This window comes from Pleurodeles waltl, chromosome 10 (genome assembly GCF_031143425.1).
Source record: "Pleurodeles waltl isolate 20211129_DDA chromosome 10, aPleWal1.hap1.20221129, whole genome shotgun sequence".
In the NCBI taxonomy this organism is placed as follows: Eukaryota; Metazoa; Chordata; class Amphibia; order Caudata; family Salamandridae; genus Pleurodeles; species Pleurodeles waltl.
Genome location: NC_090449.1, coordinates 801,074,794 through 801,094,063, shown reverse-complemented (window position 1 = coordinate 801,094,063; position 19,270 = coordinate 801,074,794). Strand labels below are relative to the sequence as shown.

At 43.1% G+C, this 19,270-nt stretch overlaps 1 protein-coding gene across 1 annotated transcript in view; it reads right to left on the bottom strand.

Annotated features, from left to right (window-relative positions):
• Positions 1-19,270, bottom strand: part of RAPGEF5 (Rap guanine nucleotide exchange factor 5) — an 863,712-nt gene that overhangs the window by 219,865 nt on the left and 624,577 nt on the right. The window contains exons 10-11 of the mRNA XM_069211465.1: positions 9,398-9,513; positions 8,941-9,029 (exon numbers count right to left, since the gene is read on the bottom strand). Of these exons, the coding sequence (XP_069067566.1) occupies positions 8,941-9,029; positions 9,398-9,513 (205 nt within the window). The remainder of the gene's footprint in view (positions 1-8,940; positions 9,030-9,397; positions 9,514-19,270) is intronic.

Below are 19,270 nucleotides of genomic sequence, written 5' to 3'. Positions count from 1 at the left end.
GGCTCAAACCAAGTTTTCTACCACCCTCCCCTTATCGCCAGAGAAGCCAGAGCACACAGCAAGCTATCATAGCCTGCATGGAAGCCTGTAACATCCTATCTGGCACCTCCGACTCATTTAGAGACTAATAAACAGAGACATTAGTAAAGAGAGTACACGAAAATCACTGATGACATCTGGGTCTTTCAGCAAAGAACGATATTGGCGACACTGCTCCATTATATTTGCTTTGCAGTATCTTATCATTTAAGGGCCATAACTGTGTTTGGGGGTTATATCTCAAACCCCAGAAGTTATTACATCCTTTTGTTTTTCGTATTGCTCCAAAATGAACTGTGCTACATTGCTGTTACTAAAATAATTCGTTTTTTGAAGATCTGGCTAGATTTGAGTTTGACGACTGTATTCGCTTGCAAACTACAAAAATATCTACCACCATCTGGATTAAGCCTTAGCTGTTGAAGTCGCTAAACTTGGAGAGTCAAGTGTGCAATAGCAATACATGCTTTTCCAGTGGAGTACCAGAGATCTTGGACAGCATGCAGCAAACTTTCACTATAAGTCCTCATGGTGCTGACAATTGCTAAAGATGAACAAAGTTAAATGGACAAGACCAGGCTTTTTTGTCTTTACTGAGCTGTAGGAAATCAGACTGAATTGACAGATGCAGAGAATAGCCTTTCTTGAGGGCAGCTGCATATAACAAGCAACATCTACCCAGGGCAGGGGCGGCTCCTCTGTTAGGATGGAGGAGCATCACCCCATCCATCCTCAGCCCCCCGCTAGCAGGGACAGCTGCAAACCTTGTACCAAATAAGGGTAATAAACTGTGTTTATCGTTTTTTGGTAAAAGGGAAGGGGCCTCAGGAGTGACAAGCACTGAGGGGGTGTGCACAGCACTCCCCCCCTTCAGCGCGCATGTATATTTGGCCAGCTGTGTCGGGCCGGCCAAACACACATGTGCAGTAGGCTCTCTCCAGCCCAGCAACTCAGTCACCAGGCTGGAGAGAGCCTGCACAGGCTCCCCCAGTCTATCCTGGAACACCCTGGCTGGGCACTCCCAGCCAATCCTGACACCGCTCTGAGCAACGTCAAGACTGGCCGCAGGGCAGGCTGGGAGGCTGTGCCTGCAGCCAGCAGAGGAGCAGATGGAGAAGCACGGTGAGGGAGGTAAGTGTTATTTATTTTTATTTTTAATATAATTTTTATTTACCACTTCCCTCGCTGCGAGGCGGTACTGCATCTACCACCAAGGGGCATTTTCCTAAAAGTTAGATTAGATGTCAGTCCCGAAGCTGAAGGCCAACAGGCTGGCTGATATCATCGAACTTTGCTGCAATGGTAAATGGTCTGACCTGCTAGCGCACTTTGACTGCCAGACATTTACTGGAATCCAGCGAAGACAGACTTAAGTGCGTCTGGCATGATCTGACTTGGATAAGACTAGTCCAACAGTAACTGCTTCATTTTCCTTATTGTGAACATTTCTTCACCAGTGTTTTGGGAAGGTCTCTATAGGAAGCACTGTGATAGTCTAAAAGAGGTGCACATATTCATGGCAATCACCCTGCTTGAAAAACTAAAAAACTAAAGAAGGTGTCGTGGGAAGCAAAACTGAACAAGTCCTGGATTTCATGACTGGGTTTTGTGGGTTTCTAATGAAAGTTGTTAATCAGTTGAGAAGTTTGGATTTTTCAAAACAGTAACAAGCTCCAGCTCACCTCCTTATTGTGGAAGCAACTGCTAAACGTTCCTACAACTGAAGGGTTCTATGAGCCGACAGTGCATGCAGCAGCACAGCCAATCAAAATACGGCCAGTAAAAAGCTAATCTTATGTTGGGAGTAACTGGCCCTTCTAGAGGAGTACGCTGATATCAGGTTGCACCGTTGGCAGAGCTAGGGATCTGAAGAGATTTGTATGGGGGACCACCATGTCCATTGCTCCAGGGGCAGAGAGGGAACTGAGGCGATGATGACATCTGGTGGGAAATTAGTTCTGAGATCCAGAAACCTTTTTGTCTCCCAGAGTTTCTGTACTGGTCAGCATTTTCCTGTGCAGTCAGATTTCACCAACGCTGAAGTACCTGCTGCTATGTAACCAGAGTCCAGTTACCTGTTTAATATTTTTGACAGTTTCACATAAAGGTAAGGACAGACTGTGCAGATAAAGGGGAACATTTTCACGGAACACAAATGCAGAATTAGCTCCATTCTTGGAGTAAATATCACAGTTACGCTTTGAAATGTATTTTGTGCATTTATTTGGGAAGATTGCACATCAAGGTAAATGCTTGCTCTTCATACTGCTGTCGTTTGCAGACCATGATCCTTTTTTAATCCATGTATTGACAACTCAACCTGCCACCTATCTGAGGTAGATACATGAAGCGCCTTTACATTAGTCAATAATAACATTTGTTATTTACAGCGCTTAAAAACAGCAATAAGTGTGTCATTAAGTACTGACTGTAACTGCAGATGTCAGCTGTCAGCAACGTGCTTTTCTTTTGAGGGCTTTTATGTCACATCATAGTAAACGAAAGCAGAGCTCAAGTTTTGAATGAAACCACTTGAAACCCAGAAATAGAAAACTCTACATTAATAGGAGCTTGCTATATTCGTAATTGTGTTGTGCGTGGTTCCCCAAATCCTCTCCCCCTGCGCAGCCGGTGTCATAGATCAGCTGTTCACTATACTGACTGAATGCAGTTTTGGATCGTATTGACCTTCGATTGTGTGGTCTTTGCAGTTGCTCCTGCACTGGGGTGGCGAGCATGAGTCTTTTACTCTATTGATAAAGCTGGACTTCTTAGCTGATTTTCAATGTTCAGTAGAAACCCAAAATGATCCAGTCTTAAAATTCAGGATTTGATTGTTTGCATTGCCAACAACGCCTGCTTTAGTTCCAAATGTTTTCAAATAAGTTGATGGCCATGGAGGGTGTGTGTCTCTTCTAGATCATCACAATACCGCCCACAGAGGCCTCCCCAAAACACTGCTGAAGAATGTTCACTATATTAGATATAAAACATTTAATGTCGCACTCTTTCCGTTCCACCCCCCCCACTTGCTGCCCCTCACCCCACACGGATGATGTCATGGATCAGCTGTGCAGTGCTGGAAGAGTTACAGCAAACTAGGCACACTATTGTCTCACTATCATCTCTTATCCCTCAACTGTAGCTCGAAAAACAAGGCAATCCTGTTGACCTCTCACATAACCTCCCACCCTGAACATCCCTCTACCCTCAATAACAAGAAAAAAGCACAGTGTACCGCCAGCCTCCTGCACCAAACCTGTTAGAATGTTTCCCTCACCAAAATATTAAAAACTTTACCTGGAATCCTGTCATCTTCTTTATCACCTTCAATTTAATAGCTCCCCATTTCCACTGCAAAATAAATATCTGGCATGCAGACATAATTCTGTACCACTGGTTTCACCTTCTCCATTCCGGAGTACGGATTCACCATTGCACTGAGCCACTCTCTTTAAGATGCAACCAGAGTGGTCCGAGGTCTCCTGTCTGCAGTGGGTCGGCACAGGCCCATAGCTGACACAGAAGACAGTAGATGGTGACCACCCACATTTACTCTCCTCCTTAGGTCTCTGGAGATCCAAGGAAGGGAGGGGAAGGTGAGTGAGATGGTGGCTAATCATCTACCATTCCATTGCTTTGCTTAGATTTGAAGGAAATGTGGGGAAGCTAGTGCTTCATTATGATGTCACAACAATGAAAAAACAGCTTGAATGTTATGACTGAATATCAGTGAATACGACGTTTTCTTGTGACAGAATATTAGTGAATAGCATGCTTTCAAATCCAGTTCTGTAATTAATGGCTTCCTTTGCAAGCCATGCACAAAAATACTACTGTTTGACAATCCTGCACCTCCTTTCCCGTGCATTCAACCAACCTTCATTCTTAGACCTAGCTGAGGTATACACATACATATGGAGTTATAACATTTTGTCTATAGCATCAAGCCACCAGGTTCTTTTCTGCAGTACTATCATAAGGAGTAAGCCTATTGGTTCTTATATAATTGTGCATAAAATATGTTCTAAGGAGTGGTTAGTGTTCCTTTTGGTACTATTTAAATCATGCTGATCCACCCTGCTCTTTCCTGTGTCCTTATTACTCTGGGCCTGGGATATGTAACTGTGAGCGAATGTCTGCCAGGTTGTGGACACACTCAACAAACAGTGATTGTATTGTTGTTAATACTCTGTATTGTGGGTACATTTGACAGGGTGCTGGTGTGCTAATTTGCATTACACACTTGTTTCCCAGACAGCCACTAAGAAAAGAATGCAGGATTACACTTTTGACAATGAAGGAGAACTTGTGCAGGGTGTGGATGTCCATTGTGTGAGTTTATTGTCACACACATTTGTGGAAGCTAATATTAGTGTCATGCTCTGCCAACTATAATAAAGTCACTCTATTATATTATGAAACTAACAATTAGTATAGCACGAGGTGTAATCTGCTTTTATTATGCAATGCATTAAAGACTAACAATATGTGGGTATGCCTGCAGCACTATCCTGGAATTAGTCAATGATACATGAGTGAACTTGCAGGCCGATTAAAACTGACCACATTGCTAAGCCTAAACGCTACCAAGTCATTGAGTCTTTGTCACATGGTGAGTGGAAGAGATGTTGGACCAATGCCTGAACCCAACATTTCTTTCTCAAGGAATTGGCAGCATTTGAGAAATATGTCAGCAAGAGTGCTTTACGTGGATTTCCCAGTAGTTAATTTTCTTAATGATAGTTCTGGCATCCATTTTCTGAATCATAGATTCTACAAAACTGGGAGGGTCTGATTTTAATTATTTCTGTGTCAAAAAAACAAGCATTGGCATAGTCAATAGGTCTGGTGTGGGCTGCCAGACTTTTGTTTTGCCATGTTTTTGTAAAACTTTATTGTTGAGGGATCAGTGGATCCTTCCACTAATACATACTAAATTCTGGCTCTAGGTAAAAAAGTTGTGGTCTCAAAAAACACACATTGTCACAACAGTGTGGCTCCTGTCCTGACACTGGATGAAACTATGTGAACTCTATGTGAATGAGCAGAATGCCATTACTCAATGAAGTTAGCCAGCTGCTCAAGGGGGCTGACCCACTGCGTCATACTGTATGGTATAGTGGGCAGAAGAAACATATGAATGACACATGATAGGGCAGGTTGAAAGGCCCTAGAAGTATATTGGATGTGTGATTTAAATACCATAAAAGGTGGCTAATGCCAGACATAAGAATTGGCACCGGACAGAGCAAAACAGTATCATGCCATGCTGCAGGGATTGAAGAAGCAAAACACAAAAAAGCACTAGTACCCAAGCAGCATGTACAAGAAAGTAAATACAGAACTGGTAGGCCACATAAAACCAATGACAGTAGCAAAGGTGTATTCTCGGGAGTGGATGGGCAGATGGAAAAGAGGCAGGGAGGAAGCAAGGGGATAGAGACAGGGGCAGTACATGTGTAAAGAACTGCAGATAACAATGTTAGGAGACACTGTCAATGGGGACAAAAGCAAACACAGGAAGATTAGAAGAGGTAGATAGCCAGATAAAGAGGCAGCCAGGAGAGGGAGAGCCATAGCAAGTAGGTAGAGGGTTAGTATGAGAGCTCAGAGAAATGCTCTCTGTGGAATGTTGAAAAAGTATGACTAAAGATGGGTCTAGACTGGAGAAAAGCAGCATGATGCAATGTGCTATGATTCATCACGGTGCTGTAAAATGGGACTAAAGTCGAACCTGGTACAGGGGCATAACCTACTTTATAACAGTGCAGCACAATATTCCTTCCTAGGTTTGGCTTTAGCTAAGACCTTTTGTTTGTATGTATATATGTATATACCATATGCCTAAATACTTACAGGGACTTCCAGCCTGCAGTTTTCATCTATTGGTCTGTTGAAGTGCCATTCACATTTTGTTCCATCCCACCACATCATACACCCTGGGACACAGGGTCAGCCCATTTTAGCCCTTGGCTTACCTGACAGAGTGAAGGCTTTCTCTTCTTGTAATGTGCACGTCCGCACTTTAAGTGGTTCCATTTAATGCCAGGGACTATTGGTGCAATGCGATTTTACATTTTTAAATTAAAATAATATATTCTGGCATTTTGATAATGCTTGTTTTACTTAGAGGAGGGTACGGCACATCTCCCAACACTTACGCTGGGCCTCTCGTTTGTCATGTGTCTTCATACAAAAACATTATCAAAATAAGCATGGAAAAAGCTGAAAATTTAACAGAGCCAGAAGTATTGGCATTTTGAATGTTTGTTTCCTTCGTGATCTCACAGTTCTTTGGGAACTTTATACATATTCTTTATACGTGGTTGTTTAGAGGCGTGAAGCAGTCTGCAGTGAATGCAGCGAACAAAAGTGATTAGAACATTCCCTTCCTCCTAGAACCCACAACGCCCTTTTTTGGATTCTGCTTTTCTTAGGGCACTGAATTGCATAGATTGCTGGAAAATTCGGAAACTGTTGTATTCTAAAAGAGAGTCATCTGTGTACGTTTTTTTTTGCTATTTATATGTGATTTAGCACAAAACCTTTTATGTGTTAAACTTCTTTAACTGAATACCTCTGGTCTCTAAATGTTTTACTGCACTCTTTAAATGGGCATTTTAAGATCATGCACCGAGCTGCATCTTGGCATGAATCTCAGTTCTGTCATGAACTCTGTCGGAAAAAGAATTGTCTGGTGGCCGTGAGACAGCTCACTTTGTGAATGATACGGGATTTCCAAGGATGAAAATAGGAATAAGAGATTTTCTCTTCTTATCCCATTAAGGCTTTTAATTCCATTTCTTGTGTGATAAGTGGATTGAAGGCTTGCACCATGCCAGATGAAAAGAGGCCATGAGAAATAGATGAACTGCCATCGTTAGAGACGTTACTGTGACTATGCTGACCCTGCAAACAGCACTATATACTTCGTAATTCAAGAAAGGAAGAATGCAAACGAAATAAACAGCCCAACGGTAATGGCAATTACATACCATGCCAAAATGGGAACTTCAAGACACAATAGAACCCCTTGGAAGATGAGCTCTTTTCAAAGCAAAAAAGCATCGACAAAGACAATAGATCTTTAATTGGTTGTCAGCCTACTAACTTCGCCAATGATGTTGTTTTTAGAGTATTTTATAGAACTTTAAAAAATGTTTTTAAAAAAAAACGTGAGGCTGGGCATGCATGAATGCATGCGTGCATATAGAGGTGCCTGTCTTTTAATGTTTTGTAACAAAGTTGTCAAAAACATAAAAAGATGGACATCTCGAAAAGACATGCGTGCACACACACTGACACCTTTGAAAGATTTAATCTGTAAAGTTTAACAAATCTGTTTAAAGGTGGGTGCACTTGCAAGCATGCAAAGGCGGTCATTTTGGAATGGGCACAAATCCCACTTAAAAACATGGCCATCGCAATCAGTGAGTTTTGGATGCAACCCACTGCAAACTACTGCAAGGTTCCTGTATCAGTGTCCTTGACGCTTTTAAGGCTGTCATACAGGTTAAAATAAGTGGGACACTTTTTTTTTCAAGAACCCTACACGGGCCTAAAAGTCCCTGGCTCTGAAAGGGACTATTTCTCTGTGTGGCAACATTGTGCTAGGGCAGAATGCGGTCTCTCACAGAAAAATGGAACCAAAGGCTGAAGCAGTCTGGCACATTGCCATGTAGTAAGCCGTAACGGGCAGAAGCAAAAAGTTAATGAGAAGAGAGCTGAACAGACCAATGGATGAACAGGACTGTATGAAAGTCCCTCTTGACAAGTCTATTTTGAATTACAAACAGTTTTACTAAAAACAAAAGATCTTTGCTAACACTGGGCCTAAATATTACGGTGTGCAGTGGCATTTGTTTTAAAGCTTCTCACTTATATCTAGTCGTTTGCTTATAGACTAGAGAGACACATTACCACAGGAAAATTATAAATGTACTTGATTTTGTATGGAAGCATGTGTCCTGTTTAACTGTCCAACAGATCCAGTTGTTCAGAATAATTCATCCTCCACTGCTGAAAGCAATAAAATGCACTTCCTTCCTCATTCATCCAGAACACCCTTTGCAATTAAATGCCTGATAAGTCTCTGAAGTTATGATAAAGGTCGAAATGCTGTTATGACGATATCAGCCCAGTGTGCTGAACAATAATGTTCATTGTATGTCTCTGTTTACCCCCAGAAATGTGTAACTCTGCAACAAAACGTGCAATCGTTTTGCAGTCACTACAAAGTGGTCTATGATTTTAGGTGCCTGCGCTCTGCTCACTTGCCTGTGAGGTTTGAAGTGCACAGACTGAGAGCTTGTCCTGCTGCACAATGCTTCAGATTCCAGTGTTCCCAATCTGTCACCTGTCAGGCACACTAACAATAAATGCAGCATATGAGCCTTGGGGAGATTCGTTAAACCTGCGCACTAAACAATTCCCCCACATCCCCATCAACAAAGGCTTCTGGGAGGGTGTGCAGCCAAACGCCTGCCTGTCTGGATAATCAATGTAATAGCCTCTCCCGGCAGAAGGAAAATGACATTTCCTTGTGTTCAGGATGGGAAAGCTGGATTGCGCAGTGCGAGCAGTTAAAGTCGGCCTTAAATCAATTTGTATCCCAGGGAAGTTGCTGCGCAGCGTGTGGCCGTGGAACAGTGCTATTTATTTCCCACTCAACCCGCTCTCCACGTCGCTTCCTGCACACATGGCACATTTAAAATGTCCATTCGTTCTGACTGGGTGGCAGCATGTTTCGGTCAGTTTTACCATCACCCATCTTCCGATTCACCTTGAGATTACCTTATTGCAGTTGCCACACAGGACATGCGCTGTGGTCTCAAGTGCAGTCCACAGAGGTAGTGCACACGTGCGCACTGTCTTGTCTGGAAGCAGCACTGTCCTTACCTGTCTCTTTGTCCCGTAATTCGTCCAGGTGCAGGTCGTTCAAAAGGTGCTCCAGGATTTTCTCCGGTGTCCCCGAGACCACCATGTACCTATGAGAAAGCAGAGAATCCAGAGAGTCATCTTCTGTGGAGGACTGCGAGCGGCTGCTCCACTCGTCATCCTCATCCTCGTCGTCAATGTACTTGAAATACGGCACGTCAAAGGTCGGCGGGGGCAGCTCCCGCGCAGCGAGCGACAGGGCACCTTTACCCTCCAAATGGGGGCGAAAGACCCTCAGCTTGGCGCTGCCCATGCTAGATATCCATTGGCAAGGGCATATTCCCTGTTCACTGCGCCATCCCGCCCTCTCGCTGCTCGGCTGCGTCCATCCGGCTGCGGAGCGTGCTGCAGTCAGCCTGTGCCTGAATGTGTATGTGTGGTGCCTGCGCGTGGACGCAGCCCGAGGACAAACTCTTACCTCCAATCATGCTCGGCGCTCCCTGCTGCGGGGGCTGGGCTCTCCGACGACACTTTCTTGAGCACCAGCACATCCTGGTCTTCTTCCCTCACTTGCAGAGTGGACACTTCGTCATCCTGTTTTAATTTAGAAAAAGAAAACCACACATAAAACGCCTGGAAATGATTCTCCTGAGACAGGCGAAAAGCGCTGATTGGCGTTGCAAGCGCAATTCTGTCTTTGCTTTGCAGTGCCTGTCTAGGATTTACGCGCCTCACAGCACAATGCAAAGCCTGTATTCTTTGTTCTACAGAAAATATTATCTGGGACACGCATTTTTGCCTTCTATATTCAGAAACAACGTTTACGCTCTGTAACCACGATCTTATATTTTAAACGCTGATGACAGTTGCACTGAACCGCATTAATGCGTACACGTAAATCATCTAAGTGCAGAGCTACGAGCGCTCAGCTGATTGCGTTTGTGATACAAGCAAGCAAAGGAATTACTATTACCAATTTATATGTTTTATCATTCATATGCAAAATATTGGGCCTTGCTTTTAAGCAGTTAGTACACTTGATGGGTTCAAAGGCACCGAGCAAGATTTTACAAAACCTTTATTTATGTTACAGGCACAGCACACTCTTCGCATCTGCACAGCTGTTACGTAATTAAGACACTTGCAAACCAGGGGGTGGGGATCCAGCAGCAGCAAAGCACTACCCGACCAACGAAAGCGCCCAGAGGTATGAAATGAAGCGCTAAATAAATGCAACTGCAATACGCAGTAATCAAGGGGCGAGATCGGAGATCATGTTATTATGGAGTACTGCACCACCCTTTCCTATCTCAGTTCACATGGGCATGAGGGGGCTGAGCAGTCATTCTTTCTGCCTGCACACCACCCAGCGATAGCTGACAGTGCACTGTGCAGCAAGGGAGGACTAGAGGGTCTCGGGGAGTAGCGGAGGATGCTGATCTGGCAGCGCTCTCCAAAATAAATTAACTGCTTTAATGCATCGAGGAGTCGATTCAGGGCCCTCCGGTAGGGAAATTAAGCTGTCAATGGTTTAACGAAAGCTCTCCAGGAGCCAGACGAGTAAAAGCTGCTTCATTTTCCTTTTTTTTCGTTCTACGCAATCAGAGCTAACTAAAAAATGAGAGCTAGGGGGTCAGGGTGACATATATATTCTGTACACATATGCATTGATCAATATCGACTTTTATGCCGATCAAGTACGCCTAAATTTGTCATATATATAAAACTAAGTCGGAGAAGCTAAGTCACAGAAGTTAAAATGACTTGCCAAAGGACACACACGTTGTCCAGTTCACATGGCAGAATTATAATCTATGTCTTCTCTTTCAACATTTGCAAATTTGTCAGTAGACCTGATGGGCTCTTAAGTAGAGAACTGCGAGAATCTCAGTTGCTATTATGTGATGTAAGATTAGTTCATTTAAATTAAAGAAATGTGCCATCAACTAAAGGAATACACAGTTCCTAGGCATCTTTTATGTTTAAGAAAATAAGGGAAATTCGTTTTCACTCCTCCCGTTTTCATTTCAAACCCCTTTCCCAGTAGGCATCATCTCATCGACTTACCAGGCAATCAAGTCAGGCATTCAAGATAGACTTCAAGCGACCAAAACGCTAGAGTAGAGGAAGTGGTGTCAGATACCCTTTGATTTGTAACGACGAGAAGGCTAACCTCCTAAATCAACTCATAGGTCATCTTATGCATAGAACCTATGTACTAATAAAAGGGCAAGGAGTGGAAGCTACTAAAAGCAAACATGGTTTTCGGGCTCCTGCATACCTTGGTTTTCTATGGCTGTTTCTTGATCTCTGAGACCAGCAGTTGTTGCAAGGACAGAATCAGGAGTAAAAAGGGACACACCAGAGACAGCAGTAGTACTCCAGAATGATGGACACGGTTTTCAGGAAATCAGCATGGAGCACATCTGTGGCAAATATAGATAACCACAAAGAGTGAAGATGGCTTACTTGTTTACCTGACTGTTGGCCAGACTGAAAAGTAGGCTGGATTGTACTATTCGGTGAGTCAACAATCTCAGGGAATAGTAAAACATTCTGTCATCTCACATTCACATCAACTAATACTAACTTTGAGATAGAACCATTGCAACTTATTAATGACCAACAGTGGTGCCAGTAGCAGGGGTGGGCTACTACCTTTAGTGGACATCTGCCAACTACGCAATGATCTGTGGATACAAGGAACACTGATTTCTGGTACTCTTTTGGAGACCATGATGCTAGGCTCTTCAGTAAGCTCTCCGTTAATTACGCTATCACATATGTGAATCTTTAATGAAAACTGGCTTTGTACCCTTTCCTATTAGTCGGTGGGACCCCCTGATGGATTATACAGCAGGCAGAGGCAGGGACATGAACCACCTCATCCAAGACTAGTTGTATAATGTGAATAGAAGCAGGTAAAAAAAACTCCTTTTGGTTCTTTACAATGAAGGGAGTGCTGCTAGTGTACACAAGAGAGTTTATTGGTGTGCAGCAATAGTCAGCTGTGCCTTGATGATACAATCCAGCCCACCCATGGGCTGGAGACACACATTGCCGGAGCCTGTAAGAGGGGATGAATACAACTAATACTGCAAGCATTTCAGGCAATCTTCTAGAGCACTTACTGTCCTCTGCTAGTTCAATATGAAAAGCTACATGATCTCCCATGTAATTGCTTACGCCTATAGAGATGGATGACTTTGCATACTCACTCTAAAGCATCCAACCCAAAAGTACCACGCATGGTGGTGAAGGTAGCATTTAAAAGAAGACAGTTGATGGACTATCATAACTTGACTCTGCTAGGAGCAGGTTATCCCTAGCAACAAAGTAAAAACCTAACTTCAACCGATTTACCACAAGCACTGGGTAGATGTGGTCACAATCCAAGGTCAGCATCGAGAACTGTAGAGAAAGCGAGGGTGATAAAAATGTGGGTGGGTGATGTGTAGATGTTTACAGTACTAAGGGGGCATTTATCAACTCAATAACATGCACAGAGGGGTTAATGAATTGTGAATACACCCTTCAAGGGAAACCAATAGCATCACATGATACATTAACTGTTAGTTATGAGACTTCTAAAGTCCGATGAAGACACACGTCTATAAAGACAACTCAACACTACACTTCTGCTCTCAGAACATGTAGGAGGCTGGCCTGGTGTGTGGTGGGTACCCACGGTACTTACACCTTATACCAGGTCCAGGTATCCCTTATTAGTGTAGTGCAGTCAGTGTCTAGAAGCCAGGCCCTCTAGAGGTAGCTTTGGATGAGCAGCCACAGCTTATCTAGAAGACATGCAAAGCTCATGCAATACCACTGTAGTCACACACAGTATTGCACACATGAAAGAACACACTCAGTGTTACAAAAATAAAGGTACTTTATTTTGGTGACACAAATACCAAAAATTCCATATAGGCTATACTCCCTTATGAGGTAAGTAATACACACGTTATATACACTAGTATGCAGAAATAGGCATACAAACAATCAGAAAACAGTGCAATATAGTGAAAATCATAATAGAGAATAATGGCCTCAGCGAGAGCACAAACCATATACTAAAAAAGTGGGATGTGAGAGTCGGTCCCCCACCTAGGTAAGTGGAGTGTGTACAGGGGAGCTTGGAGTACTAGGAAAGCCTAAAAGTAAGTACCACAACACCCCCAGCGACCAGGGAAGCATGGGTAAATCACTGTAAATTCCCGGGAAAACCCACTTGGAAGAAAAGAAAATAATGAAAAGCCCATAAGAGACTGCAAGACACCAACAGTGCATTCCCGGACAAGAGGACCTGTGGAAGGGGACCAAATTCAGCAAGCACAGCAGAATCCACTCTGAAGGTGCAACAGATGAGTAGACAGTGATGCAGGAGAGTCAGCACTGCACCCAAGAAGACAGAGTTGAGTTCCTGGTGGATGCAGGTGATGTCCCACACTGGAAGGAGGATTGCAGTTGGGTTTGCGTCTTCGGATTCCACAAACAAGCCTTGACACATGCAAAACTCGTGGTTGGCAGAAAGTGGTGCTGCCGGGGACCAGGAAGGACCACGTGGATTCTACCCAGGAGGGGGGAGTCAGAGGAGGCCCTCAGTGACACAGAAAGCCCACAGAAGCACAGACAGCACCAACAGGAGTCCCACAGGACAGGGACACCGAAGTCGAAGGAGCCCATGCAGGACTACAAAAAGAAGTCCCACACCACCAGAGAACCACTCAGGGAGCTGTGCATCACAGGATGGAGTGCTGGGGGCAGGAGCTTCAAGGTGAATGAAGATCTCTTGGAAAAGATGCCAACAAGCTTTGGCAGCTGCAAATGATGCAGTGGATGGGGGTCCTGTCCTGAGTGGGCAGGCAAGGGCTTACCTCCTCCCAAGTTGGACAGCTGGAAGAGAGGACCATCAGGACCACTTCAGTCCACCACCTGTGTTGCAGGATTCATGCAGCTCAGCAGGAGAGAGGAGCCATGCAGCCAGTCGTTGTTGCAGTTGGTACCTGCAGGGGAGTGACTCCTTCACTCCAAGGGAGATTCCTTCTTCTTTCTTGTGCAGGCTGAAGATGGGCTGTCCTCAGAGGATGCATGACCTGGGAAATGTTGCAGTTGCTGGAAGGAGACGTGGATACACTGTTGCAGGCAGCATCTTGCTTCTTTGTTGCAGCTTGTCGGGTCCTGGAGCATCCAGATACAGTTTCTTTGGCCAGAAGTCGAAGTAGAGGTTGCAGAGAAATCCTGCTGGAGTCTTGCAAACCGAATCTGAGAAACCACCCAAGAGAGAGACCCTAAATAACCCTGAAAGGGGAATTGGTCACCTAGCTTAGTGACCACCTATCAATATGTCACTTCACTGGTCACTCAGATGCTCCCAGAGTTCCCTGCCAACCTTGAATCCAAGATGGCAAAACCCAGGGACCCTCTGGAGGAGCCCTTAGCACCATACATGTGTCCACTCCCCTGTCCATCACCTTGGGGTGGTGATGGACAGGGAATTGGTCACTCCCCTTTCCTTTGTCCCGTTTCGTGCCACAGCAGGGACTGGAGGTCTCTGAACCAGTGTAGACTGGTTTATGCAAGGAGGGCAACAAATGGGCCCTTCAAAGCATTACCAGTGGCTTGGAGAGCCTACACCTCCCAAGCCTGTAACACCTATTTCCAAAGGGTGAGGGTGTACCACCCCTCTCCCAAAGGAAATCCTTTGTTCTGCCTTTCTGGGTTTGAGCTGCTCACGCAACAGGAGGGCAGAAATCTGTCAGTGAGGTGGCAGCAGCTTGGGCTGCCCGGAAACCCTCAGAAGTGTGTAGCAGCAATGCTGGGGTCCTCTAAGGAGCCCCCAGAGTGCATGAAATCATACAACCAATGCTTGCAAAAGCATTGGGGTATGATTACAACATGTTTGATACCAAACATGCCCATGTTCAAAGTTACCATTGTGTAGCTGGCATAGGTATTGACCTATGACCAGTACACACATAAAATGGTTTCCCCGCACTCATGAAGTCTGGGAAAATAAGCCTGGAGTTTGTGCGGGCACCTCTGCTAGTGCAGGGGTGCCCTCACACACAGTTACTTTGCACCCTGACCTCTGGGCTAGAAGGCCTGCCACAGGGGTGACTTATAAAAGACCTGGTGCAGTGAAAAGTGGCAGTGAAAGGGTGCTTGCACCTTTTCACGCAGGCTGCAATGTCAGTCCTGCAGAACCCTTTGCTTTGGCTCCCTATAGGTGGCAAAATATATGTTGCAGCCCGTAGGGATCCCCTAGAACCCCAACGCTCTGGGTACCTAGGTACCATATGCTAGGGACTTACAGCGGGGCACCAGTGTGCCAACTGTGGGATGAAATACAGAGTTTTGGGAGACAGCATAATCACTGGGGTCCTGGTTAGCCGGATCGCAGTGAGTACAGTCAACCACACTGACATCAGGCAGAAAAAGGGGGTAACCATACCAAGAAAGAGGGTACTTTCCTACAGAACATGGCTACCATGCCAAGCATGAGTTGACTGTATCTTTGATGTTGACCCTGCAGTGTGCTCCACTGCCTGTCAGCTAGGTCTATGCTATACAAATACACCTACAATCGGAAAGAGATAGAATACTGTAGAAACAATAACAGCACAGTAGATCTTCTAAAATAGAGCATCTGTGTTGAAATTCACCGAAATTTGGTGTCATCAATGTTTTAATTCTAGTTAAGGCAACATCATCCTTTACAATGATGGATTAGTGTTAGATTTAACTCCATTGTGAAGCTAGCTTTGCTCCTTTGGTACTTACTGCCTGTAGACGTTTTTAGATGAATCTTGGATAATTTTGTATGGTGAGGTGGATATCTTTAAAGGTTTTTTAGGTCATATTACACTTGATTCATGTTTCGAAGGGGAACCAATGCTGTTCTTCAAGACCAAGGTGATATTGTCTATTTTTTCATGCTTGACTCTAATTTAGCTGCTAAGTTTAAGGTTGATGCGAGAGGAGATACAGTGGAGTTGAAAGCTCCCACAAGTGAAGCATTTCTGTAAACAATACTGGACTTAACAAGATATTGGGCCACTACACAAACATGAGCTGGTGACAGATAGGGTTTTCATTCTTTGGTTTAGCAACTGCAGAGTGGCTCTAGCATCATTAATACATTTGCATTCACAGTGTCTTCAGCAATAATACATTCCGTTTTCTCAATGTTGAGCTTAAGGAAAATTGATGCCATCAAGTTTTATAGTTTTTCCAAGCAGACATTGAGTGACAAAATGTCTTGGAGCTAGTTTGTTCCCAGGTAAAGTTAGGTGTCATCAGCATACAGCTGAAAATTAATACTAATTTCTTCCGCCAGTATTCCTAGTGACTCCCAGTAAAAATTTAATTATGTAGGCACAAGTATTGAACCTTGAGGGACCCACAGGTTAACTATGGGACCATATTCTAGTTCTGACCAGATGTTAATTGATCAGGAATTGTGTGAACCATGTTTTCACTAAGACATTAATGGCTAAAGTATCTGATGATCAGTAGTATTGAAGGCTGTTAATAAGTTGTCCAATATGCTACGTCATGAAGGAATTTTAAGGTTGCAGTTCCTTTGCTGTATCCCCTTGGGAAGATGGATGGGTGAGGGACTAAAAGTTTTTCTTTGGCAAAATATAAGTTAGATGTACTGCCACACACATCTCACTGGCCTTGCCAGTCCAAGGGGCATTGGTGATTGGTGTGTAATTGGAAAGGTTGGTGAGATCTGCCTAAGTTTTTAGTAGCAAAGTGATTGTTCCCATTTTAGTCCTTTTAAAAATTAATTGATTTGTTAAAAAAAACCTACATGCAAAATCAAGTAAAATTATATGTAAAATATGTAATAAACCAGAGTTTAGAAGCTCTGTATTGTGATTCCAGTTACATGTTCCTACTCCACTTGCACCCCATTACATTCTGTTTTCAATAATCTAGCTTCCACAAGGTGATAGGAACTATATTATGCGATATTTGATACCTCGTGATTGACATGATTCTGCTACAATACAAATGTAAATAAAGCTCTTCTCTACTGCTCAGTGCCAGGTCCATGCAATGTCAAACACCAAAACGAACTAAATAAAATAGGCCACATTAGCATTGAGAGAATGATCTTCTTAGCTCTACCTTCCTTCTATTTATGTGTTGTCAGGGTGGTAAATATTTATGTTGAGATTTATCTCTTCTTTAGCAATTTGTGCAGTTAACATCATGTTAACAGTTTCTAAACCTTGCACCCGCTCTTTCTGCTGTGTTGCATATTTTTTGTGCCACAGAGCTTCAGTTATTTGACTGCATTGAGGTTCCTTAGACAACAACTGAGGATAGAAACTGGAACTGCTGTGTATGATGCATTTATGCTATATTATATTACTGAATATTTTTATAGCACACCATTTACCAAATAGTTGATCTATTGGCAATATGTGCAGACTTTGCTTTGCAGTTAATACAGTGGGGCATCTGCAATGTGGAATTCCTATCTGTAATACATCTTGATGACTGTAAAGGATTTGATGGACATTCAACATACATATAGAGATGTTCTATGAAGGCAAGTGGTACTGTTAACCTTCAAATGTAATTGTCTCTCTGCAGTGGGGTAGAGGGTCTTGTGGTCCGTAACCTAACCTACTTGAGCTGTCAGTCTGGTATTCCACTGTAATATCAACAGCAAAATATTGTGCTATCGGAATATCACAGCCAAAGTATTGAGAAGGTAAATTTATCAAGGTAAGTATAGATTTACAATACTTATCTCCATATCTACTCTGACAATATGTATATCTTTAAGGTGCATAGTCGAGGTGTTAAGAATGGTAACTCTATACTTACCTACCTGCACTTACCTTCTCGTAGTTTGGGTCCTCAATATTTCTGTCACAATACTTTGGCAGTACAATATTTTTTTCTGATGATATTCTGACATACAAATATCTACACAGTATCTATCCTAATGAAAGTTCAAATCTCACCAATCTAATGTGGTGGTGAGTGTTGTATTCTTCTAATTTTGTTATGTGGATAGAGTGATCAGCTATACTTTGTTGCTTGTACCAGCTGAATTTCTACCACCATTGGTCCCCGTCTACTGTCAGGATTCAGAGCCTTCGGAAGTGATCAGAGGTTTAAAATGTAAATCTTTTACATGGAGACTCACCTGGGTTTGCATCATCTTTGGTGGCTGTAATTAGGCATTGTGACTGTTATTGCTAGAACCGTTGTGACCAAAACACACAAGTGATGTCTTTGGCATTTGCCCTTTATGCTCCACATATTTGACTCGCAACATAATATGTGATTTAGAGGTCACTGGCTGTACTGAGGACTGCATATATTGTCAACAAGGTGCAACTGGACCTTCAAGGATAGATTCCTTGACTTGATGATTTTTCTGGTCCAGCTACCATGTAAATATCCTTTTTATGTGATTTGTTCAAGACCACTGCTCTTGTTATTTGAATATGGTTTGGGCTCGGTCAGACAGCAAATGCTATAGATAACATTTAAAGTGCAGAAAGGCAAAAGTGAACTAAGTTTTTCGTTTGAGGGGCTCAGACTCACTATTTGACTTTCTCCTGGAATCACTATTATGCACTCTTCTTTTTCAAATCATCAGATGAAAAAAACGTTTGAAACTTTCTTATTATTGAAATCCTCAGATGATTTCATCTGATGCTACTGATAGGGATAAACATAATCCTAATTTCCCATTGATCTTTCTTTATCTGTAGACAAACTTCCTCTAGTTCTATTACAGTCAGGATGGTTTGGAGTTGGAATTTCCATCATGGGTACTTGGCTTCTATTTGAACAAAGTCTGGAACAATACTGAGACATTCATGTATGTTCAACAACTAATCTTCCATTAAAAACTAGGAAAGCATCTGGTCTAAGCCTTAGCACACTACATCTCTTTAAAACAATGGGAGCGGGGATATTGGTATTACTCCCCAATGACAATCCAAATTGAGCTACTATCCTTCATATGGAGAAAAAAATGTCTGTATCTATTATCTAACTAGTCTTGGATGAGGTGGCTCATCTTTCTGAGAAGACCATAGCTGGTGCCTTGCTTCACTGTGCATATTTTGTATTTTGAAATTATTAATGATGAAAAAGTCCAAGGGGCAGAATGTGCATTTAAATAGTTTACTGCTTTTTTCCCTCAACTAGAGATAGCTGGGTAAATTGCCATCACTACTTCATCCGCCATGTTATCCATACTGCCCAAAGAGACTCATCACACTTAATGTAGATCTTCAACATGTATGTTTGGCTCTTGGTGAAAATAACTATACACCATCACCTTCAACTATAAATGGATGGATATGAAGCT